Genomic DNA, 25,996 nt, shown 5'->3' with positions numbered 1-25,996 from the left:
CCAGTCTTCCTCCAGGACCAAACAGGGTGATATTAGTCTCCATGCCCCGCACCCTCAGCTCCTCCACTGCTCAAGAATCTCATCGCTCGGCCCACATCAAAAAGGTTCCCGAATGTCTTCCCACAGGGCAGGGCTCCTAAGGAGGGGGGATGGTGGAGAAGATGTGTACAGATGCAGGGTGGTGGCGCGTGTGGTCTCCCAAAGAAGAGGCGCTCCTGCCTGATGGCCTTTTAGAGTCACCAATGAAGTGGAGGAAGCAAGGGCATCGCTGAGAGTAAGAGGAAGGGGTTGGGGTATGAGAGTGTTGAGATGTTCTGCCCAGAAAGGGCAAAACGTACTATAAATGCAAGAGACACAAACTCACCCTTCACAGTTGTGCCTCATTTCGTGGAAGTCTGCTTCTAGATTGTAGAGACACTTAGAACTACAGCTGAGCCCACCTTGAAAGGATAAAACAGAAAAATGAAACCTTCCATTTACTTTTTGCTTCAGTATCCATCCAACCTTCCTATTTTGCAAATATCCCTGTCCAATTAAGTCACAGAATTGTGAGGCTTTGTATCTTAGAGCTTGGAGGAAATCGGAGATCATTTTCACAGATGAGAACGTCCCAGAAATATTAATCCAATTTTCCTTTCCCAGACTTCTGTTTTATTAATTTTTAATCAAACGTTGATTTGCAGTGTTTCAGGTGTACAGCAAAGTGATTCAGTCATACAACTGTTTCATGAATTTTATTTAAAAAGAAAACATAATACAAAATGATTGGCAGTTAGCTTTTCTGCAGGACATTTTTTATTGTGTTAAAACTTAAAATTAACTATTTTCACTATTTTTAAATGTACATTTCAATGGCACAAAGTACATTCACTTCGTTGTGTACCCACCTTCACCATCCATCTCCAGAAAGTTTTCATCGTCCCACATTAAAGCTCTGGATCCATTACAAGGTATCATTCTTTTTTTTTTCTCCACACATTGCCTTCATTTTATTATTTTTTTATTGGAGTAGAGTTGCTTTACCATATTGTGTAAGTTTATACTGTACAGCAAAGTCAATCAGCTATATGTATACATATATCCCCTCTTTTTTTATTTCCTTTCCATTTAGGTCACCACAGAGCATTGAGTAGAGTTCCCTGTGCTATACAGTAGGTTCTCATTAGTTATCTATTTTATACATATTAGTGTATAAATGTCAATCCCAATCTCCCAATTCATCCCACCCCACCCCCATCCCCTTGGTGTCCATACGTTTGTTCTCTATGTCTGTGTCTCTATTTCTGCTTTGCAAATAGGTCCAACTGTACCATTTCAGGGTATCATTCTTAACCCACTGACTCAACAGCTCTTATATGCATAACAACAGGGTCTCAGCCCCCCTCAGAGCATCCCCCAGTTGTTCCTGGAGAATGTAAGGGGTGATTGTCAAGTGCTCATATAGCAATTGGTTAGCGTCGCTTCCTCCCAGTGCCAGGCCTGCCTTTCCTCGGCCACTTGTCTGGCGGAATGGCCCTGAAAGCCACTTTCAGTGACTGCCCACCCATGGACCACCAACCTCCGAGCCCCAGTGCTTCCAGGACTTGGGATGGCAGGGCACTGTCAGATTCTGCGCAGAGGCCAGGAGATGGGCTTCCCTTCCAATCTTCTGATCTGGAAGACCACATAGCTCTGCTTGAATCCAGAGGCTCTGTTCTGGAAGAGTTCTTTCAACTTCCAGGCTTCATTCTCCCACCCGGAGTACCTCAAGTCCCCGTCACACACCTGAGTTTATAAACAGAAGCTGGTCCATCCTTTCCCTCCTCTTTTTGATGCACAATCTCCCTCCAAACACAACCTCTTCTTTCTACTTTCATTACAAAGCACAGTCTCTAGCCTCATATCCATTGAGGCGAAAGGATGTACACATGACTGAGTCTGTGTCTGTGTGTTTGGGGGTGGGGGGAGGGTGGAAGTGGGGAGGGAGGCGAGATGTTACATACCTTGGCAACAGCCCTGTCGCATATCAACCACCCTTGGACCAGTTGCATTTGGCTCTCAGAACCCTATCTCCATCAACAAGAGAAAGTTAAGTTTTCTTGTCAATGCTCGTCTTGAAGCGCTTCCTCTACACAGAAAACCAAAGACGGTTATCAATTCCCATGTGGACAACATGATTTTATTTTTCTACTGTTTCCTTCACTGTAAGGTTACATGGTGCTGTTAGCACTGTGACTGCTTTCGATAATACTGTATTCGAATGCTGAAACATGTCATATTTGTAAAAATAAAAAACAAAATTATAGATTGTTAGCACTTGAACATACCTTTAGAGATCATCAGTGCAATCCCACATTTTAGAGAAAATGTGTCCAAAGGACTTAGGTGACTATGAAGGTCCTGTAGCTGGTCTTTTGACACCAAATTAAATATTCTTTTCGGTACATCCTGCTGCTATCTAAATTTCCAGTCTTTTCCATGAAAGCAGTGTTTCTCAACCACTTTTTCATTATTACACCCCAGGAGTTTTTTTGGTCTTCCCCACCACCTCAAAACCTGCCCCTCCCCCATGAAATTGAAATATGAGAGAGAATCTGTAAATCTGTTTAAATACTGTATGTGTATCTGTGCTTTACACGTAAGAAGAGTAAGACTTTTTCACCCTTTCATTGAGAATGCAGAGTGATGTAAAAGGCATTATTCCAAAAACACCACCAAAAACAAACAAAAACTTCATGTTGGGAAACTTTTGGCTATAAGGAATAGAAAATTTGACAAGTCACTTAAGGAAAATGTATAGCCCCACATAATAAGAAATCCAGAGGTAGGAAATTCAAGCTCGGTTAATTCTTTATTCTACTCTACATTTATAAAGTCTTTTTTTTTTAAGTCTTTATTGAATTTGTTACAATATTGCTTCCATTTTATGTTTTGGCTTTTTTTGGCCCAGGGGCACATGGGATCTTAGATCCCTGACCAGGGATCAAACCTGCACCCCCTGCATTGGAAGGCGAAGTCTTAACCACTGGAGCACCAGGGAAGTCTCTATAAAATCTTTTAATTAATAGCTTTTGGGGGGAGCAGTTTTAAGTTTACAGAAAAACTGAGCTGAAAGTACAGAGGGTTCCCATCTACTACCTCACCTATTTCTCCCTTTAATACTAGTTTACCCTAGAACGCTTCTACACTGTTCGTGGGAAAGTAAGTTGGTGCAGCCACTATGGAAAACAGTATGGAGGGTCCTCAAAAACACGAAAAACAGAGTTGCCATATGGTCCAGCAATCCCTCTCCTGGGCATATATCTGGACAAAACTATAATTCAAAAAGGTACACGCACCCCTATGTTCACAGCAGCACTATTCGCAATAGCCGAGACATGGAAACAACCTAAATGTCCATTGACAGACGAACGGATACAGAAGATGTGGTGCATATATACAATGGAATATTACTCGGCCATAAAAAAGGATGAAATAATGCCATTTGCAACAACATGGATGCAACTAGAGATTATCACACTAAGTGAAGCAAGTCAAAAAGAGAAAGACATACCATATGATACCACTTATATGTGGAATCTAAAATATGGCACAAGTGAATTTATCTATGAAACAGAAACAGACTCACAGACATAGAGAACAGACTTGTGGTTGCCCAGGTTGCGGAGAGGGAGGGATGAATTGGGAGTTTGAGATTAGCAGATGCAAACCATTACATATAGAGTGGATAAACAGCAAGGCCCTACTGTGTAGCACAGGGAACTATATTCAGTATCCTGGGATAAACCGTAATGGCAAAGAATATAAAAAAGAATGTGTGTGTGTATATATATATATATATATGTAAAACTGAATCCCTTTGCTGTACAGCAGTAATTAACACAACACTGTAAATCAACTACACTTCAATTAAAAAAATACTCATTTCCCCTGTTATTAACATCTTGCAATTGGTGTGACACATTTGTTACAACTGATGCACCAACATTAATATGTTATTAGTAACTAAAGTCCATCATTTACATCAGGGTTCACACTTGTTACTACATAGTCTTTGAATTTTGACAAATGTATATGACGTGTTCATTATTATAGTATCATACTGAATAGTTTCACTGACCTAAAAATGCCCTGTGCTCTACCTGGTCACCACCCTCCCCATCCCACCCCCAAATTCCTGTCAACCATTGATCTTTTTACTCTCTCAACAGTTTGCCTTTTCCAGAATGTCATACAGAGTCGTTTTCAGATTGGCTTCTTTCATTTAGTAACATGCATTCACACTTTCTCCATGTATTTTCATGGCGTGGGAGCTCATTCGTTTTTATCACTGAATAATATTCCACAATTTGTTTCTTCATTCACCTACTGAGGATATCTGGGTTGCATCCAAGTTTTGGCAATTATAAATAAAACTGCTATAAACATTCATATGCAGGCTTTCATATGAACATAAGTTTTACGATTATCTGGGTAAATAGTCAACACTACTGCTGGATCGTATGGTAGGAGTATGTTTGGTTTCGTGAGGAACTCCAACTGTCTTCCAAAGGGGCTGCACCATTCTGCATTCCCACCAGCAATGAATGAGAGTTCCTCTTGCTCCACACCCTCCCCAGCGTCTGGGTGGTCCGTGTTTTGGATGTTAGCCATTCTAACAGGTATACAGTGGTATCTCATTATCGTTTTCATTTGTAATTCCCTAATGACAATATGATGTAAAACATATTTTCATATACTTATTTACCATCTGTATGTCTTCTTTCTTACGGTGTCTGTTCAGATCTTACTGTTGAGTTTTATGAGCTCTTTGCATATTTTCAATAACAGTCTTTTATGAGAGATATCTTTTGCAAATATTTTCTCCCAGTGTGCGGCTTGTCTTTTCATTCTTTTAATAGTAACTTTCACAGGACAGAAGGGTTTTTTTTTAAATGTTAATGAAGTCCAACTTATTTCTTTAAATTTTTTTATTGAACTATAGTTGATTTACAATATTGTGTTAGTTTCAGGTGTACAGTGTACAGTGATTTGGATATATACATACATACATATATGTTCTTTTTCAGATTCTCTTCCCTTATAGGTTTTTACAAAATATTGAGTAGAGTTCCTGTGCTTCACAGTAGGTCCTTGTTGGTTATCTATTTTATATATAGTAGTGTGTATATGTTAATCCCAAACTCCTAATTTATTCCTTCTCCCTTTCCACTTTGGTAACCATAAGTTTGTTTCTATGTCAACTTATCATTTCTTCCTTTCGTGGAAAGCACTTTCAGTATTGTATTTAAAAACTCATCACCTAACCCAAGATCACCTTGATTTTCTCTGTGTTATCTTCCAGGACTTTTTCATTTAGATCTATGATACATTCTATTTTCTTTTTTGATTAATACGCTCCATAATTTCCCACTTTAATTATTGCATTGGTGACTATTTTCCATTCGCACTGTAAATTGCACTCTGAAAATTAAGTTTTCCTCTTACTTTCTATTCTGCTATGTTTTCCTGCTTCCTTTCCATTGGTACTTCTTCTACAAGAATCCTTTTATAACATTTGCATGGTTTGGACGGGTACAATAACTTCTTTAATCATGAGCATATTTTGCAATTAGTAAGTTGTCAAAGATCTCTCATTTACAAATGGGAAATAATTCAGACCCTAAATGAAACAACTTCATATGTATCTAACTCGGTGTGTATCACCCAACCCAAGTGAAACGGAACAGCTGAAAAGCTATGAAGATTCATGAAGGGTTCCTCAAATGGAACGTTCAAAGAAAGCATGGTGTGCTAAAGGAGCTTGAGCTGGGATCGTGCAATTCACGAAGCTGCACTCCCCCTTTGCAGCCTAACACACATGGTGACAGGTGGAGAAACTACAAATAGCCTTGGCCTAAGAACGGAAAAAATGATAAGCTGGGGCCAAGGCTTTCAAAGGGACTGAATGAGAGGAATGCAAGGGCCAGACCTGAGGATACAGAAGAGGGGATTACAGGCCTCCTGAAGAACCTTGAGTGCAGAGGACTTAGGCTGCATCCCTCTGCCGCCAGCTGCTTAGACTAGGATAATAGACTCCAAGACTCACCTCTGTGCCAGTGCCGAGATCCACGAGTCCACACAGCGTAAATCACACATACCAGCTTCAGAACAGGCACGGCCTCCATCAGTCCTCGTCACGACCCCAGGGAGAGCCACTGTGAGCTGTACATTTCCTGGGCTCTGTTGGTTGGTGCTGGATTTTGATGCTGGTGGAGAGTGGCTAGCTGCTTAGCTCACCTGTATCATGTTACCTTGTGGGAAAACATTCAGATGTTTTTCTGAAGCCTTGAGAATGTAACAGAAAATATGGCTAAAAGTAGTTAAAGTACGTGGACTGAGCACCTGGGGGCAGGACGTCCTGCTTGTGCAGCGGAGGAGCGAGGGGTGCGGACTTAGGAATGCCCGGTCAGTGCAAGTTAGAATGCTGCTTGAGCACGCAATGACTATTCTCCTGCTGTTCTTGCAAGGACCACTGCCCCCAGTCATGTGAGGCCCTTTGCACAAGGCGAAATTTGGTTACTTCCAAGAAAACATTAATTGTGGGACATAACTGGGAGAGTGGGAACATTATGCTATCTTACTTCCTGGATGCCAAGAGCTCAATAAAAGCAGCGTGGGATGAATCAGCGGGGCTCTCGATCCTAGAGGTCTTGAGTCCCCCAGTCCCATCTTTCTCTTAAGTCTGTCTTTGTGTTTCTTTATGCTCCGTGGCACCCGTCATTCACCCTGAGTGGCTGAGCTGGTCTCGGCATCACCTGTAGGCCGAGCAGAGGGCTGTGGGCAGGAGATTTAAGAACGCTGGGTTTTAATCCCAGCTCCACTCATCGGCTCATTGAACACTTTTGGCATCTTGATTTCCTCATCTTTAAAATTGGGATATGAGCTGGCTTGACTGGGAAGGTGACCATGAGTGGTGAACCACAGGCCATTTGGTGCTCTAAAAATTATTCAGTGGTTGAGTAAGGAGTTAACCATGAACTCCAGGCCTCACTCTGCTTCACCCCAGCCTTCATGTCCTCATAGACAAGATAGTTAGGCCACGTGATCCCTCAGATTGCTTCCGTTCTGAAATCCATCATTTTATTTTAGTTTATTTTTACATGGTATTGTATTTTATTTCCTTTTGTTATTGTCTTTATTTTTTGCTGAAGTATAGTTGATGTACAATGTTATATGTTAAAGGTGCACAACATGGTGATTTATAATTTTTAAAGGTTATCCTCCATTTATAGTTATTATAAAATATTGGCTATATTCCCTTTGTTGTACAGTATACCTTCACATCTTACTTATTTTATACATAGTAGTTTGTACCTCTCCTAAAAAATGATACAAATGAACTTATTTACAAAACAGAAACAGACTTACTGACACAGAAAACAAACTTATGGTTACCAAAAGGGAAAGGTAGCAGGGCAGGATAAATTAGGAGGTTGGGTTAACATATATACACTACTATATATAAAATAGATAGATAAATGACAGGGACCTACTGTATAGCACAGGGAACTCTACTCAATGTTCTGTAATAACCTATATGGGAAAACAACCTGAAAAAGAATAGATACATGTATATGTATAACTGAATCACTTTGCTGTATACCTGAAACTAGCACAACCATTGTAAATCAACTATACTCCAATATAAAATAAAAATTAAAAAAAGAAAAAAAATAATTTGTACCTCTCAATGCCTTACCCCTATTTTGACCCTCCCCCCTTTCCTCTCCCCACGAGTAACCACTAGTTTGTTCTCTACATCTGTGAGTCTGCTTCCTTTCTGTTATATTCACTCGTTTGTTGTGTTTCTTGGATTCCACATATAAGTGATATCATACAGTAGTGTCCTTCTCTGTCTGACTTACCAAAATCCATCATTTTAAGCATCAAAATCCATCATGTGGCAGTGGTTCTCAAACTTGAACATGAGACAGAATCACCTGGAAGGAGGCTGGTTAAAACACAGACAGGAGCCCAAGCTGGGCACGTCCAACAAGTTCCCAGATGAAGCCGATGCCAATATCTAGGGACCTAACCCCAGGGAACACCAGCTTGTTGCAGTTGAGAAAGCTGGTCTAGGGAGAGTTGGTGAGAAAAGCCTCTGCGTGGACACACAACCTAGGCAGCACCCCAGGCTCCCCGCCTCCCCTCAGGAGGTTCCATGCTTCGTTTAATGCTCTGCTGTCAACAACCACTGGAAACTTTGAAATTTTGTACAAAAGGCCTGGCATTTTCTTTTTGCATCGGACCCCATAAATTACGTACCTGGTCCCATTCGTAGTTTTGGTTTTATAAATAAACTTTGGGTGAATGAACAAATGTCATTTGAAAAAGACATCTTAAAAACCTCTAAGAACTTTTCAATTGCTTCTACACCCCAAGAAACAGAGTTATTGGAGAAATTGTTCTTTTAGTTACAGGCATTGTGCCAGTCTGTTAACCCACGTGCATAAGGGGACAAGCTCTTGGCCAAAATCGGGCAGGGTGAGATCCAGTCTCCCCCTCCCCCTTCCTTTTCTCCTTCCTCCCCTCTGTTCTCCAGGTGAGCTGGGCTTTTCACCAGGCAGAAAAGCCTTAACAGGTTGTAGCAACAATGTCTACATTTCAGAAGGTGCACACAGGGACTGCCCTTGTGGTCCAGTGGGTAGGACTCCATAGTCCCAATGCAGGGGGCCTGGGTCCAACCCCTGGCTGGGGAATTGGATCCCACATGCCGCAACTAAAGATCCCACATGCTGCAACTAAGAGGATCCTGTGTGCCACAACTAAGAGCTGGCACAGCCAAATAAATAAATATTAAAAAAAAAAAAGAAGGTGAATACAGTTGATCTTTGAACTGCAACGGTCACTTATACATGGATTTTTTTCAATAGTTAATATTACAGTACTACGTGGCCCAGATCCATGGTTGGTTGAACCCAAGAATTCAGAACCAGGGATACATAGGCACTGCCTATGTGGAGGGCGACTATGAACTATACGTGGATTTTCAGCTACAGCAGAGGATGGGCCCCTTACTCTCTGTGTTGTTCAAGGGTAGCTGTACTTACAGGGAGAAAGCAATATTGTTACATATATATACATATTTTTTGAGGGAGGAGGACTTCACCCTTTGAATTATAATAGGCAAGCACTATCTCCCCAGCTTGTTTCTCCGACTGGGCTGCCACATGATTTTACCCCTAAGAGGAGAGATCCTGTAGGGGCCTGAAAACACGCTCAAGGGAGAACAGCTACGTGGCCAAGCCAGCCGTAGCTGGATCAAAGTTGGAGGAACAAAATGAAAACATCCACTTCCCTTTTTATGTCTACACTGGTGTACCTCTTGACTTGGGGTATTTGGGGGGGGGGGCAGGGGGGCAGAGCTAATAATAGCACTTGGGTTTTATACAGTCCTGTTATTGTGCATGTCAACAGTGTAGGGAAGTATAGAGCCAAAATCTGTCTCTTTTGCTTCGCTAGGGTAGCTGGCATTTAACTGCTAGAAACAGATAACCTACACGAGTTTTGGCAAGAGGACAAAAAGCATGGGAGATTGGAAGAGCCATCGCCTAAATTAAGATTTTCTCCGAATGACTGAGAAAGATTCTTGATCTCGAGGTGGTAGGTAGAGGGCTGGACACCCTCACTAAGAATGGCATGATTTGGCCAATGTTTGAGATACTAGGGTTAGTAAAGAGTTTCTGGGATGATAGGAGGTTGGCAAACGAGACATGAAGAGCACTAGTTAGCTCTCAGCCAACATGGAGCAGCTCCTCTATAAATAAAAGAAATCTAAGCCTCTTTTCCTCTGAAGGATCATGTACCCACTGCCCACTTTTTGCATACAAGGGAGACTTTGTGCAATTTAGAAAAGGGATCCCCTTCTTCAGGACTCTTTGCAGCTTCTTGTCGTCATCACCATAAAAATTCCTGGTGCCCTGAAGTGTGTGGCGCTCCTTGCAGTTGGGCCAGCACAACTTATCCAGACTTTAAACAAAGACCCTCTCTAAGGACCCAAGGTCGCGGAGATGTTAGACAGGTCCCTTAGCTATTATCTCCTTGGGGGTAACAGTACAGCTCATTGTTAAGAATTAATACTTGTTGGGACTTCCCTGGTGGTCCGGTGGTAAAGAATCCATTATGCAATGCAGGACACGTGAGTTTGATCCCTGGTCAGGGAACTAACATCCTGTATGCCACAGGGCAACTAAGCCCATGCGCCACAACTACTGAGCCCACTTGCCTCAACTAGAGAAGAGAAAACCCACATGCCACCACAGAAGGTCCCACATGCCGCAAGGAAGATCCCTTGTGCGGAAACTAAGACCTGACATAGCTAAATAAATAAATAAATAAACGAATACTTACTGCATGTTGACCTTGGTATGTCCTCTAAGATAAGGACTCTAAAGAACAGAGCATTGCTGTTATCATCACTTCTTCCTTGGATGGTTGTAGGATCCTACCTGCTTCCCAGGGAGAAAAAATCCATCCCATACGTACGGAGCTTCCCAAAGAGCAGCTCCGGTCACATCACCTTCCCCGTTCAAAAGCTTCCTGTGGTTTCCATCGCTCTCCTAAATAACCATAACCCCTACCCAGGTCTGTAGGACTTTCTACACAGAAGGGCCCCAATTTATTCTAACTCACACACACTGAACAGAGCTTAAGCTTTGCTGAATCTGCCCTGATGCTTCCTCACTTTTTGCTTTTGCTCCTGCATTTCATTCAACACATCTTAAATTCACTCAACAACATCCAATTTGTCCTTCAGGGTGCAGATTAAGTGCTAGAACCACCATGAAGTCTGTCCTGATCACCTCCAATCAGATATAATAATTCACTCTGCCATTGAAAAATACCTCTCTTCTGACACCCATCTTTCTTTTTTTTCCTTTTGAATGAAATTAGGATAATCATTTTCCACATGTATAATAATTTTCCTGATGTTCATAGGAACATTTAAGTATCTCTTCTAGATTCAATTTTATGGTTTAAAAACAAATCTTTTTTTTTCATATTCTTTTCCATTATGGTTTATCACAGGATATTGAATATAGTTCCCTGTGCTCTACAGTAGGACCTTGTTGTTTATCCATCCTTTATAATAGTTTGCATCTGCTAACTCCAAACTTCTAATTCTCCCCACCCCACCCCCTGGCAGCTACAAATCTGTTCTCTGTCTGTGAGTCAGATAAGTTCTGTTCAGTATCTGTTTCATAGATAAGTTCATTTGTATCATATTTTACATTCCACGTATAAGTGATATCATATGGTATTTGTCTTTCTGACTCACTTCACTTAGTATGATCATCTCTAGGTCTATCCAAGACACCTGTCTTTCTTTATATGGTAGTATGGAAATCTGTGTTCTTGCCATATTTTACCAATTAAACTTTGTCTAAGATTATCAATTCTTTGAATGGTGGAAACTATCTAGCTCTTCTTTGTCTCTCCAGGGGCCTAGAACAGTGTCTTGCCTTTGGTTGTTCGGTGAATCACCAACTTCTTCAGGAGACAGGATACTCTTTGCAGAATCCCATGATGCTCTCTGGGAAGACCATGTTGTATTCAGCCCATAATCAGACATTCAACATACTTTTATTGAGTGCCTACCCTGTGCTAGGCTCTGATAGCTACTGGTATATTCAAATCCTTCACCAAAACCAAGATAATTTGACTAAAAGAAAGGATAACTGTATTTAATAGATGTATATAAAATTCCAACCATCAATATGAACATTAAAAAGGAAAACAGGAAATGCATGACTTTTTGTTTATTTGCTAAATTTTTATTCATTTTATCTTTGGTCAATCCAAGTTCTTAAGTGTAAAGAAAAGTATGGAAAAAAATAATCTGAAGTTGAGAAAATCCTATCCATTAAATTATCATTGTCTGAAAGTTAAGAAACACCGTTCTTTGAATGTACCAGCAGGACACTTGAGTTCAGCATTGGAGCAACAGAGTTTTTTGCAGGAGCACAGACTGAGATCTACCTCAGAATATGGGTCTTGCATGATGTTTGTGGGGCACATAAGACATTTTCCAGAAGAATGTGACCAAAAATAGAAGCCAGGATCTAAATTCAATCAAACCAAGTCATAAGAGGATTAACATTTGTATCAAGATGCTGGTACCTGAGTAAGATACATCATCCAAACCAACAAGATATTATTTAGGTTCCAGCAAATAGTTGGCTTTTATTCTGCAGCACAGGGTTCATTGAACATACCACTCACCTCTTAAACTTTGTGCTTTTCAAAAGGTATCTAAGCATACTGAACACTAACACAACATCGCTTGTACCAAAAATATACATACTTCAGGAGGGGAAATCTGGCCACAGGCATCAATTCTGAATCCTCCCATCCTGTAACAGTTTTGTCTCCTCCAAGTCTGAACTGAGTGCAGTTCTCACATTAAGGGTTCTTATGCTCAAACAGGTACCCAACTCAAAGGCAGTCCTCTGCACATGGAGGATAAAACCGCCTCCACCACTGCCAAGGAGAGAACGCTCACAAATTGTACCTATTACCAAAAGGGCCATGCTAAATTCAGATCAAGGCAATGTCTGCTATTTTCAGAGGAATTGAAACCAGAATCTAAATCCTCAAATTACATTGCTTGCGTGGATCACATCTTAATTGACTGCTTAGGGACTAAATAAAATTTTAATTTCTTAATCCCTTTGATATCAATGATAATTGACATCCGAAAACACACCTCCCCTGTGCCACTCATTATAATTATGTTTTAAAATATCAGAGAACTAAATTGCTGTCTCATTGTGTCACCTGCTGATTTTATACTGTGCTTACATTCAGATCAAAAGGGTTAGCTCAGGCTACTTGAAGAATATCGAGTTTGTTCTGGGTCACCTCTGTGCCAACCTGCTTCTGCCCTTGTCTCCATCTGCTAAGCCAAAAGGAGAACAACCGTATTTTGGATACAGCTTTTCAGGAGATGATTCTCTCATCCTAACATACTGCTGGACTTGAAATGAAAATTGCAATTCTATTTTTCCATGTGAAAGAACCGCTAATGAATGGTTTTGCTTTATTTCAAGAACAAACGTCAAAAATCTGGCTGTGACACGGAGACAGGAAAATGAAGTGGGAAAAGAAGACAGATAAAATGCAGCATGAAGGATGCTTCTGCACCATGGTCACAATCCACAACCACTTATTCATAGGGTGACCAGAAAACGTGTTGTCCAAACTGGGATACACCTGAACATGAAAGGGGAAGCTGTTACTTACTGGTTATGGTGGGGACAGTAGGCTACCCTACTGAATGAGCGCTCCTTGAGTGCAGGGACTGTGTTACATGTTGGGAATTACAAAGAGGCCACAGTGTAATTTCTTCCATACAAGGCTACAATGTAGTTGGAGAGAGAAGATATTTACAAAAAATAAACATACCAGGAGGCAGCTAAATCAGGTGCATTGGCCATAAGTGATTATTAAAAGCTGAGAAAGGTTTTATTGAAGACATTTTTATTAGTTTATTAGATTTCATATCTTACAATTGTATTGTTATATATATGTTTTTAAACCTCTACGTATTTATTAGTCACTAAATCTTACACTTGTATTGTTATTTACACTTTCTAAAACCCCTGCAGGCATAGCTCAGTTGCTCCTCATAGCAACCTGGAGAAGTTGGAAAGGTGAAAATCATTGATCTCACAGGTGAGGCAGCAGAATCTAAGGACTTGGATTCACCAGCCAACTTTCCTGCTAGTAAAGGGAAGAATGGAGAACAGAGGCCAGATGCTCTGAATCGGGATCTAATGCCCTCTATTACAGCATTCATCACAGAGGAGGGCAACGTGATCCCCAGAATTCCGGGAACAAAAGTGGACTGTTGGGAGCCACTGAATTCCACCCAATTGAATTTGGCTAGAACACAACTCAAGTAGATAGTGGGATATAATATTAAAACTCCAGTTTAGACAGGGGTGAGACTATGCAAAGTCTTGACTGCTCGCTAAACCTGTTAAATGCAGGCTCCTGAGAAATGTGGGTGGGCCAAGGATGTGATGTATGTGAAGTCACATCTTAGGAAGACCCACCATGGACTAGCAGAGCAGGAAGAAACTAGAAAACAACAGACTGTAGGACGTGAGTGCTGTGCTATGGGTTGGAATTAAGATGCCAGATCTTGAACAAGGAGACAAAGAGAGGTGAACCTGTGTCATTACTGTGAACACGAAGAGGGATGCTTAGAAGGAGAGTTGCTTAATGGCATATCTTAGAGGTCTTTTAACTAGGACAGGTAGATATTCTGCATTCTTTTTCATTGCTGCATTGTATTCCATGGTATAAGCATACCAAAGTTTCTTGTTTTTTTAATTGAAGCATAGTTGATTTACAATGTTGTGTTAGTTTCAGGTGTACAGCAAAGTGATTCAGTTATATATATATATATATATATATATATATATATACACACACATATATTCAGTTTTATATATATATTCAGTTTTATACATATATTAATTACGTATATTTATATTCAGTTATGTTTATTCTTTATATAGATTCTTTTCCATTATAGGTTATTGCAAGATGCTGGATACAGTTCCCTGTACTACACAGTAGGTCCTTTTTTGTTACCTATTTTATATATAGCAGTGTGTATCTGTTAATCCCAAATTCCTAATTTCTTTCTCCTCCCCAAAGTTCTTTTTAACTTAATTTAATGCTGATCTCACTCTTTTGTCAAGCTTTATACTTTCAACTATAAATCAAAACTTGCACTTGTACATCCTCACCTTTTAAATAAGTATCAGAAGAAAACATGTAATTTGGTAACTATATTCTTTTAGGATACTGTACATATGGCGTGAATAAAAAAGAGTATCAAAGGGCATCTACAAAGTTTGACTCAGTAAATCAAATTTTTATGTCCAAAAAACATTTATTGAGTAATTCCTATGTGCAAATCACCAGTAACAGTGCTGTATGCTTGACTTCAAGGAATTTAGAGTCAAATAGAGGAGATACACATGCAAAAAAATATAGTATAAAAAAGAACAAAAAACCACACTAGAAGTGTAAGCAAAATGTTAGAACATTGAAGATGAAGGAATCACTTCTAAATGCAGAAGGTGGATGGTAAATAACCTTGTAGATGACGAATTGGCTTTTTCGTCCTCCAAATCTGAAGTGTACAACAGTAGCTGAGCCATTCAGGAAATTCATGTCGGTTGGTTAATCCCAAGATTAGAACATAAACAGGTAAAGTTTATGAAGCACATACTATGTGCTGACACAATGCAGTGTGCTCTGCTTGTGTCACCTCATTTACTCAAGTGACGAAAAGCAGATTGGAAAGAGAAAAAATTCACTTTGCTTAGTTATACATACATATGCATTCCAATAGCACACTGAAGTGACCTCTCTGTATAATAACATTTTTTACTAGTCCCATAAATGCAGGAAAGCTATCTTTAACCACAATAAAATAAAGTTCCATTTTTCCTGTTACTTATGATAATCCTATGGATAAAAGAATATTCCCACATATTTGGGAATTAGCTTTTAGTCTGTCTCTTTTATTGTTAACCTAAAAGAAACCCCTTAATCTTTCTTTGTCCAGTGATTTTTTTTTCTTTCTGTAATATTTCCTTTTTCCAATACCAAGTTACATGGAAACATCAGTTGTACCTAGTGCTCTCTTCCCTCAGATACCTCACTGGAATTGCCCAGGTAAGGCCTCTGAGAAAGTCCACATAAACAGGCTTGGTTTAGCCTCTTCCATTCCTTGGTTATGACCCGGCAGCACATGATACAGCAATAGTTTAGCCGTCCTGAAAAGCAGTGAAAAGGAGAGAGAGGGGGAGAGGGAAGGGGAAAGGGAGAGAGAGAGAGAGGGAGAGAGAGGGAGGGAGAGGGATGGAGGGAGAGGGAGGTGAAGAAGAAGAAGGAGGAGGAGGAGGGGAAGAGGAAGAGGAAGAGGAAGGACAGGAAGGAGGAGAAGGAGAAGAAGGAGAAGAAGAGGAGGAGGTGGTGGAGGAGGAGAAGGAGGGGAAGCGGGGAGGGGAGGAAGAGGAGAAGAAGAAGAGAGAGAGTAAGAGCACAATTACAGTGTGTCCACAGTGTCATAGTCTACATTCCCCTAGTCTGGGAAGGGAGTCTAGAGGGCAAGAGTTGTGCCTGCCCAGACTGGCTGCTCAACATGCAGCTATGTCTGGGAATAAAGGGAAGACATTGTTTTTTTAGAAAACAAATGGGAGATAGCAAGTGCATACTATAGAGGTTAAATCTGAAAGAAAGAACAAGAAACTGTCTGAAAGAGGAAACAAAAAGAATGAGTGTGAATTAGGAAGGTCCTGTACCTTCCGTGCCACAAGGAAGAAATTCTTCTCATCCTATTCCCTCATCCATCACACCCCACGCAGTACTTCTGTCCTGGGTCCTAAAGTTTGTCTCCGACGATGAGTACAATCTCCACACTTAAAGAACAGGGTCTGTCACCTCCTCACCTCCCCCCCACTTTCCCTTTCACACACTCACACACGTGTTTCATAGCAGTGAAACACCATAGCAGCAAACGTTAAAGCAATCTTAAGGAAAAAAATAAGGCACAGAAGGAAGTGTGCTGTGTGCAGAATGCAGGTGGAACGGGAAAGGGGATGCTGGCTCCCCAGTTGTCCCGTTCTACTAAGACACCCATGGAAAGTCACAAGAGTAATAATAACATGTGATTAGGTGCCTCTGTTTCCAGGCATTGTTTTCACACACGTCATTTTTCAGGGTGATTGTCTCAGGTCCTTGAAGTGGCCGTATTCCCTGCTCTTCCCCTTTACAGCCGGGCTGGCTGGCTTGGCCAGACAACCCCGAGGAGATCCCGTGGGAGTGTTAGGTCCCCAGAACCACAAGCAAGAGGACTTCACCTAGATCGATGGCAGAGGCAGCGAGAGGATGGAGCAGAGAGTGAAGTTAGAAGGACCCCGAATGCCATAGGTTGATAAAAGTTGAGATGAACACCCAATGAGAAGAGCCAGAATCAGAGACAAAGGGCTGTGTGTGTAGAACCAGCATCCTGGGTCCCAGCAAAGCAGCCGCGGCTCACCCAGGGAGGCTGCTCTCCCAGTCTGGGTCTCTGGGTCGCACTGCATGGGAAGGGCACCATTCCAGGTGCAGGGGAAGGGGCGGATGGGGGGACAGCTCCCCCATCTTCTGCCCAGCTGCTGATCTGTCAGGAACCCTCAAAACACACACGTGGCCCCGCCAGAGGACACGTTTCCTTTTTGTGTGTTGTTTTTTGTTTCAGGCACAGAATAATCTCTAAGTATGGGTAAGGGAAAACCAACGAATAAAACATTTTTCTCAAGGCAACCAAAGTTTGCAGCACTGCCTGCCACAGAAGGTTTAGCACTTTTAAGTAACTGTATCCATTAGCCATGCTTTGGATGCTAAGAACAGGAAGTCGTACTAACAGCTTGAACAAACAGTGTTTCTTTCTCTGAGGTGACAAAAAAAATAAGGAGACTGCACAAGGATGCTGTCTCGGCCAGTTTTCCCATGCTGTCATCCAAAAGGCCACGAGTGTGGCCCCTCACAGTTGCAATACGGCTGCCTCAGCCAGGCATTCCAGGCAGGAGGGAGGGGACGGGGCCAGCCAGCATGTCCTTGACCCCCACCTGGACCTTTTGGGAGGAAGCAGAAGCTTTCTCAGAAGTAAGTCTCATCTACTTTTAGGTCTCATGGGTGAGAACTCAGACACATGGCCATGCTGGCTGTAAGGTAAGCCAAGAAAACATATACCTGTTTCCTGCTTGTTTGTTTTCTGCAGTTTCTATAGTGGAACCATAAAGAGCTTTTACTTATGTGGCTTATATCTCTTAAAATTTATCACCGCAGATATTAAAACTGAGAAATTTTGTGGTGTATACTTACAGTGGAATATTATTCAGCCTTGAAAAAGAATGAAATTCTGATGCAACACAGATGACTCTTGAAAATGTCAAGTGATGGAAGTCATACACAGAAGGACAAATGCTGAATGATTCCACTTACATGAGGTAGGTACCTAGTGTAGTCAAATTCATAGAAACGAAGTAGAATAGTGATTACCAGGGACTGGGAGAAAAGATATTGGGGACTTATTGTTTAATGGGGACAGAGTTTAGTTTGGGGTGAAAAAATGTTCTGAATGTGGATAGTGGTGATGGTTGTACAACAATCTGAATGTACTTAATGCCACTGAGTTGCACACTTAAAATAGTTAAAATGTTAAATTGTGATGTATATTTTATCACAACAATAATTTTAAAAAGAAAACAACTGAGAAATTTTAAGAATATTTCTTAACTCATTTTAGAATAACAACAAATCCTTAATATAGGTTTCACCCAAAGAATATATTTTTATTAAATGCAACTTGTATTTTCCACACACAAAAAAATGAATGGGTACAGTAGCATTGTTTTGCACATCTCTTTATTATGCATCTTAGTAGAAGACAGCTGGAGTCTCCTATTGGCTCCTGCAATCTGTTTCATTATCACGTTATATCACATGTCAGGAAAGCTTGAACGTACACTTGTGAGAGGATGGGTGTGGCAAAGCCATATACTGTCTTCATGTTGAAAAAAATAATTCCCACCTTGCAGACCCCCTGAAACAGTCTCAGGACCATTTTGAGAACCAGTGCGGCATGGATGTGGTCTTTAGCTGGGAAGCCCTGTGCTGGCCATCAAGGGGTGTCTGCCATGGTCTCATTTTCCAATTTGGGGCTTTGCCTTTTATTTGCATAACTAAATGGTCCATTCAAGTGTTAGCCTCAAAACCAAGAAACAGCCTTCCCCACAATTATGTGCAATTCTTCACAGCTTACCAAACAGAAAATTACCAGCAGTTTTGAAAATACAGGCTCATTTTGGTTTCCCTGATATGCATTTGGATTTAGAAAGTCATCGGGTCTTTTCAGTCATGGGTGAGATAAATGCTGTCTGTGCTTTCCTTCCTCCCAGGCATCTCTGCAAGAGGGAAGCTTCCCTCCCAAGCTCACAGCCCGAGAGAAGGATATGGAGCGGGAAGATGTGTCTGAGACAGGACAGTAGAAGGATGCATCTGCCTCCACCGTCAGCCCTGTGCTCCAGGCTGTGCAACCATCCCTGTTCAGCAGGGATTACAGAAGACATGATAGATGGCATCCAAATTTACACTTGAAATCTTCGGCAGCTCCAAGGAACAAACCTAAGACACTCAGTCAACTGTTGTCGATATTTAATCATACCCGCCTCGTTCTCTGTATGCTATCCAGCCTCCTTAGCTACGCTCTCCTAAGTGTGAGAAAGTTCACAGGGAGGGAAAGTTCATTGGGGAGGGAGCTTATGTCATCTTCCCTAAGTGCTTCAGACGTTAACTCCAAAATGTCAGGAGCGTTGTGGGCGAACGGCAGAAAAAGCTAGAGAGGCCCTCCATCAGCATCCAAGATCCGTGCCAGTGGTTTTCTGAAGAGGCATTGGGGTTTGCAGGTGGGATATAGAATCACCCGGGGAGCTTTCTCAAACTACACGTGCTGGTTGCTTCCCTCAGCCCCCTGGAGAGGGATCTTGTCTCGCCACCAGCCCGGTTGAAAATCACTGATCTGGGTGGTGAGGAAAGAGCTTCATTAAATTTAAATTTAGCATGTGAGGCTGTGGATAACCCCATCTCTGTTTCTGAGAAACAACTGGTTACTATTCTAACACTCCGGAAACCTGGCAACCAGCTAAGGGAGAGCTGGCAACCCTGAGCTCCCTCTGCGCAGCTGCTCTGATAGGACCCCCAGCCCGAGGGCTCCCACCTGCCCAGCCTGGTGTTCACTTTAGGAGGGGTACACGGCTGAGAACTTTGCAGGACCCAGAAGGGCAGCGAGGACCTATTTTTTGATGATCCTGGGGAAAGGAAATTCCACAAAGTCCACATAACTCTCAGAAAGCATTTTGGTCCACTCTTTGCTTTCTTTGTTCCTCCAGTTCTATTTCTGGATTTCCCTCTTTACCTTTTTGGGTCTGGAATAGCAATGAAATGGAAGTGATTGCCCTAAAGAGATATTCCTGGGTGGAAAAATGGGTTACTAAAAATTCCCGCCAGCACCCTTGGAATGGTAATCTTGATGGAATTGCAGGAGGATTTGAAGGACAATTGGAGCCCTGGCTGTTCAGAGGGGGACTATTTACTATTTTTTAATTTTTTTGGCTGCATTGTGCCTTTGTTGCCATGCACGGCCTTTTTTCTTTAGCTATGGTGAGCAAGGGCTACTCTTCGTTGCAGTGCACAGGCTTCTCGTTGTGGTGGCTTCTCTTGTTACAGATCACAGGCTCTAGGCGCACAAGGGCTTCAGTAGGTGTGGCATGTGGGCTCAGTAGTTGTGGCGCATGGGCTTTGTTGCTCCGAAGCATGTGGGATCTTCCTGGACCAGGGATTGAACCCGTGCGCCCTGCATTGGCAGGCAGATTCTTAACCACTGCGCCACCAGGGAAGTCCCAGGGGACTTTTTATTCTATTGTCACTTACTCTAGGGAGAAGGTGTTTCAGGTTATAGCTACCTAGATATTGGGAGTGAATTTGTCACTTAACACTGAGAAATTGCCTTGCTCACACTTTCCTTGTTGTATTTATTTCTTTTATTAAAGTATAGTTGATTTACAATGTGTTAGTTTCAGGTGTACAGCACAGTGATTCAGTTCTATGTATATATAATATACATATATTATATATATATATATATAATATATATAGTTCCCTGTGCTATACCTTAGGACTTTGTTATTTATCTGTTTTACATTTAGTAGTTTGCATCTGCTAATCCCACTCTCCTAATTTATCCCTCCCCCCTTTCCCTCTGGTAACTGTAAGTTTGTTCTCTATGTCTCGTACTTTCTTTCTGAAACATTTGCTGCAGACAAAGCCTTCTGCTTGGATGCTCTTCTTCTAAGTTGCACACACGGTACGTGACACTCGGTGTTGGAGTGGGGGCACTGGACAGTAGAGGCAAAACAGTCCTGGCATCTCTACAAGTGACGTGATAGACATGCCCGCATGATCCCCGCAGCTAAAATGGGACTCCAGACACCGGAGGGAATGGAAAGTGATGACGCAGGACACCTGACCGGTATCGTAACCTCAGAGGATGTTCCCAGCCAGTGCTGTGCAAGCTGAATGGATGGAGCTAAGCGCATATGACGTCATCATGGACAGAGATTGTAATGACGTTGCCTGTTATTCCCAGCTTCAAGTGTCCTGGCTAGCCAGCCTACTCATTAAGGAGAAAATAAAATAAAGCTTTAGTGCATCACTATTTGATGTTGGAAACACACTCTGGGAGAGGTTGGAGTCTATGCACTTAAAGGGTATGTTTTAGCTGGATTTGTCCAAACCCTTCTTTTCTGTGGTCTCTTTACCATTTTTGTCCAGCAGACTGAACAGCAGGCAACAAACACCTAATTAGCCCTAACTATAGTGGAGGCATTGTCCTAAAATCAGATAAATACACAAAGATAAAACAGACATGGAACCTGCCCTAAAGAGGATCACCAGCCAGTGGGAGAGAACATATGAGTAAAGCATTATTCTGCCTGTACACATACAAATATATACTTATACCTCTGATGTCTCAGAATAGTGGCCACAGCACCTTGCATCCAGTAGGTATGCATAAATGATTGTCATACACGTGGGAGCAGAGCTGTTCTTACAGAGGATGCACAGAAATATGCTTCCAGAAAATGTTCCTCCCAAATTCTGGAAGCCAGGGCAAGATTCCAGAACCTTGTTTTTAATAGGTACTAGCTGCTGGTAAACCAAAACAAACAGTGCATATAATGCTCAAAAAATTGATAAACCCTATTTATAAGCTTACATATATTCCTTATATAATTAGAGTGATATCTTTTATTTTTGAGGTTTTTGCTCTTTTCCCATCTGTCTTTTTTAAATCATTTTTAAAATTCAAGTCTAATTAATTTACAATGTTGTGTTAGTTTCAGGTGTGCAGCAAAGTGATTCAGTTACACATATATATGTACACATTCAGCTTTAAAATCTCAATTCTGTGAAAAAGTACTGGTGTTGTATAACCACACGGTTCTTATACTTTGACTTTAAAATACATACAGGTGTTACATTTATCTAAATGCGCTCCTTTATGAGGTTTCAATAATTAAACCAGCTCCATCAAAATTTAAGTTTGAACAGTTACTTCTAATAGTAATGGAATGGGGTCTTGGTGGAGAAGGCAAGTTTTGCGATCCAAAATCTGTTTTGTGTTGTTTTAGAAAAACAGTGCATAGAAGTGGAACTGTTCTAGGAGTTTGGTGAAAAGGCTTAAATGCAAATGTGAAATATGTCTTTGAAGCTTTCTAATTAAAAAAAAAAAGACAATCTGACCAGCAAATGACTAAATGACTAGCATGCTTTTCTCTAATCTACACCTCCTGGTCCTGCCCTAGAGGAGCCACGCTTTCCACTGAAGGCAAATACCAGTCCCGTGGGAGTCCATCAGGGCGTTCTCGGCGCGACTCTCAGGAGCCACCGCAGTGGCACCGCGGAGCCAGGCCATGTGACGTCCGGTCTGCGAGGAGGCGCCGGTCCGCTGCGGCCCATCCCTGACTGTGCAACATTGATCTGCGCGGGCCACTTGCCCCTGCCCCTCCGCTTCCCATTCCTCCCAACTGGGCGATGCCAGAGATTCCCTCTCCCTCACTTCATAGCCCCCGAGGTACACACCCACCCCCGAGGTACACACCCACGCGCGCGTGCACACACACACACACACACACACACACACACACACGCGCGCGCGCGCTTTCCCTCTCTGCCCTGTTCCTCTGCCACTGCAGAATCATCGCTGTATCACATCACGTCTGAGTTTAGCCAGTCCTGTCTCCCACATGACAACCAACACCCACCCCCCACCTCCTCTCTTGGTTCTACCATGAGTATCTGTTGAAAATAGGACCTTCAGTGGAGGAAAAATAGAAAGAGAGGGGGGCGAGGAGAGATTCCCTCTCCACCTCCTCCTCCTCACCCCACCGCCTCTGTTCCTCCCTTCCCAACACTAGTCCCTGGTGTTGCATGTGAAAAGACTCTCATCTTGTCACCCACTTCCTGCCACTGCACATCCATCCCCTCCCCACCACCTCACTCCCTCCACGTGCCCACAGTGAGAAGAATGAGAGGAAGATGGGAAAAGAGTGACCCAAAGAGGTTGGGACCCAGTGCTGTCCCTCATGCTCCTGACCCCCTGGACCACACCCTTACTCACCACCCATAGGGGCCTCTGCCCGCCACCCCTGCCAGTCTGCCCCCAGCCTTCTCTACTCCCACATCTTCTGCCAAAGTCCCTTCCTCTTTAGGATCCCCAATCCTTAGTCCCCACTTCTTCCCAGCCTCCAACGCTCAGTAACCTCTGCCCTGGGCCACGAGATCCTCACTAATGGTGTAGACCTGAGCAGTTCTTAATGCATTTCTAGGACTGCAGTGGTAGAGGGTAAGTTCTTGACATCCAGAGATAAGATTACCGTCACAGTGGGTTTTGCTCTCATTTCCTCAGTGCTTGCAGGAAAAAGTGCAGATTTCATTATGATTCAAGGGCCTTTTATAACCTGGTTCTGCTCCTTGCTCCAGCCAAACCTGGTGCCCTCCCTCCCCACATCAAGCCACCACACCACTTATATTTTCTTTCACGATTTCTTTTGTATGGGATGTTGCCTTTCACCTCCTTACCATTTGCTATTTATTCTTCAAATAAAATGTCCTGTCTGTTGCTCTCCATGACCTGCTTCTCCAGGCAGAAGTCATTGCTCCCTAGCCTGGATTTCCATCCCTCTTCTTGTGCACGCTTCTATTAACGTGTTGATCTCATCGCGTTAAAGGTTTTGTTTATGACCTGCCGTCCTCCAGGCACCATAGGCAACCAGGAGGAATGTTTGGAAGGTCAAGGAACAGATCTGATCCGTCTTCAACTCCCAACAAACTAGTGTGTGGTAAACTAAGGTATGTTTGATGAACGGAGTCTAGTATATGATACATTCATGAATTCTACGATGTAGTTGTAGTGTAGATTATTCATTAAATTAAAAACATGTACACCTGTCACATGCTGGGAACTATTCCAGACATCAGAGATACAGCCATAATGTGAGAGGCAAGGTGCCTGCCGTCAGGGACATCACGTGGTGGGAGATGGGCAAACAAGCAAGTAAACAAACGAATACAATCATTTCTACTACTGGGTGATGTGGTGCAGTGGCCAGGAGGCATACTTTACAATTGCGTGGTCAGGGAAGGCCATGCTGAGGAAATGTTAGTGACATTTGCTCCGAGATGAATGATAAGAAGGAAATGGTGGGGGACTTCCCAGGTGGCGCAGTGGTTAAGACTCTGCGCTCCCGATCTTGTAGCAATTTGAGTCTAAAGCATCACCTTCCACCTGAACCCAAAGATCTAAGAGGAGCTTCAAGCTGTGAAAAGACTCCCAGTGGATTCATCTGAGGTTAACCCAACCTGGACCCTGGAGTCTCCTCAAATGTCCATCGATGAAAATTCCCAGGCAACTCCAGTTGCCTCTCAACCTACGTCTGAGCTGTTAATGAAGAACCTCAGTAACCTGACGCTCAACCCTCGTATCAAACTGCCACTTATTCTACCTCAACCTACTGGGCGGTTACTTGGTGAAAACATACCCTACAGGCGAGGGGTGAGGACCATGTTAACTGATCGGAGAGAGAAGATGGAACGGCTGATTCAATCTATTAAAAAACGCTATGGCAAAGGAGTTCCTCAGTCTGACACTCAAAGAGAACCACAGCAGAATGATGCTGAGACTCGATCAAGAGTGCAAAGAATTAGATGTAGCTGTCGTTTTTGCCGGTTTCATAGAGATTCTTCTGAGGATAGGGATGAGAATTATTACAATAAGAAGTATTATAGTAATCATGACACGGAGTCGAATGAGCCATAAATCTTATTCTTGTACTATTTTTTCTTGGTGGTAATTTTAGGATCATTTTGAAGTAGCTTGGGAAAGATTGTGTACCAATATTTTGATAACCTATTAAGTTCTGTGTCTTTTTTTTTCTATGTCCTTTCTACCTTGCATTTGAATGACTTGAATACACTTTGGTTCCACTTTGTGAAACAAATTAGCTTGTGTGGAAGGAACTTGAAGAATTTGGGTGCCTTGGCCACCGCACTGTCAGAACAGCGTGTTGAATTGTAATAAAAATTTGATGTGCTGTTTCAATTTTTGGTAACAAATGTGTTTATAGAGGATCTTATTAAAATTTGAGACTTGAGTACCTTTAAAAAATTTTTTTGTTCTTATTTTAGACTTTTTTTGCTAGCTATGTATTAAATGAATAATGCCCCCATCACATTTCCAGGATGTAAATATCTGGCATTCTAATTTTTTGTGATATGGTCCTGTTTTAGTTCAGTTGTCTTCTTTCATAGCCCACATGTACACAGACCTGGATTTCTTTGTGGGATAAAAGAGATAAATAAAACTCATCTTCTGCCCTCAAAAAAAAAGAAAAAAAAGAAAAAAAAAGACTGCGCTCCCAATGCAGGGGACCCGGGTTCAATCCCTGGTCAGGGAACTAGATCCCACATGCATGCCACAACTAAGAGTTAGCATGCCACAACTAAGACCCAGCAAAACCAAAAGAAAAAAAGAAAAAAAAAAAAGGAAACAGTGAAGATCTGGGAGGCACAACATTTCAGGCTGGGAACAGCAGTTACACAGCCCAAGGTAGGAATGAGAGTGTCATGTCTGAGAAACTGAAAACTTAGTGCTGCTGGAGCAAAATGAAAGAGAGGGTGCTGTGGACTGAGTTATGTCCTCCCAAAATTCCTATGTTGAGGCCCTAACTCTCTATGTGATAGTATTGGAGGTGGGGCCTTTGAGAGGTAACTAGGGTTAGATGAGGTCATGAGGGTGGGGCCCTCATGATGGCATTAGTGCCTTTATAAAAAGAGACAGCAGAGGTCATGT

General features: G+C 42.2%; 1 protein-coding gene across 1 annotated transcript in view; it reads left to right on the top strand.

The window, feature by feature from the left end:
- LOC130854250 (uncharacterized) overlaps positions 1–24,964 on the top strand; it is a 50,371-nt gene extending 25,407 nt beyond the window's left edge. Inside the window, exon 2 of the mRNA XM_057736976.1 lies at positions 24,483–24,964. Coding sequence (XP_057592959.1) covers positions 24,483–24,964 — 482 coding nt within the window. The remainder of the gene's footprint in view (positions 1–24,482) is intronic.
- The last annotated feature ends 1,032 nt before the right edge of the window (positions 24,965–25,996 follow it).

This window comes from Hippopotamus amphibius, chromosome 5 (assembly GCF_030028045.1).
Source record: "Hippopotamus amphibius kiboko isolate mHipAmp2 chromosome 5, mHipAmp2.hap2, whole genome shotgun sequence".
NCBI lineage: Eukaryota > Metazoa > Chordata > Mammalia > Artiodactyla > Hippopotamidae > Hippopotamus > Hippopotamus amphibius.
Note: the sequence above shows the minus strand (reverse complement) of the source record. Positions and strands in the feature narration are given on the sequence as shown.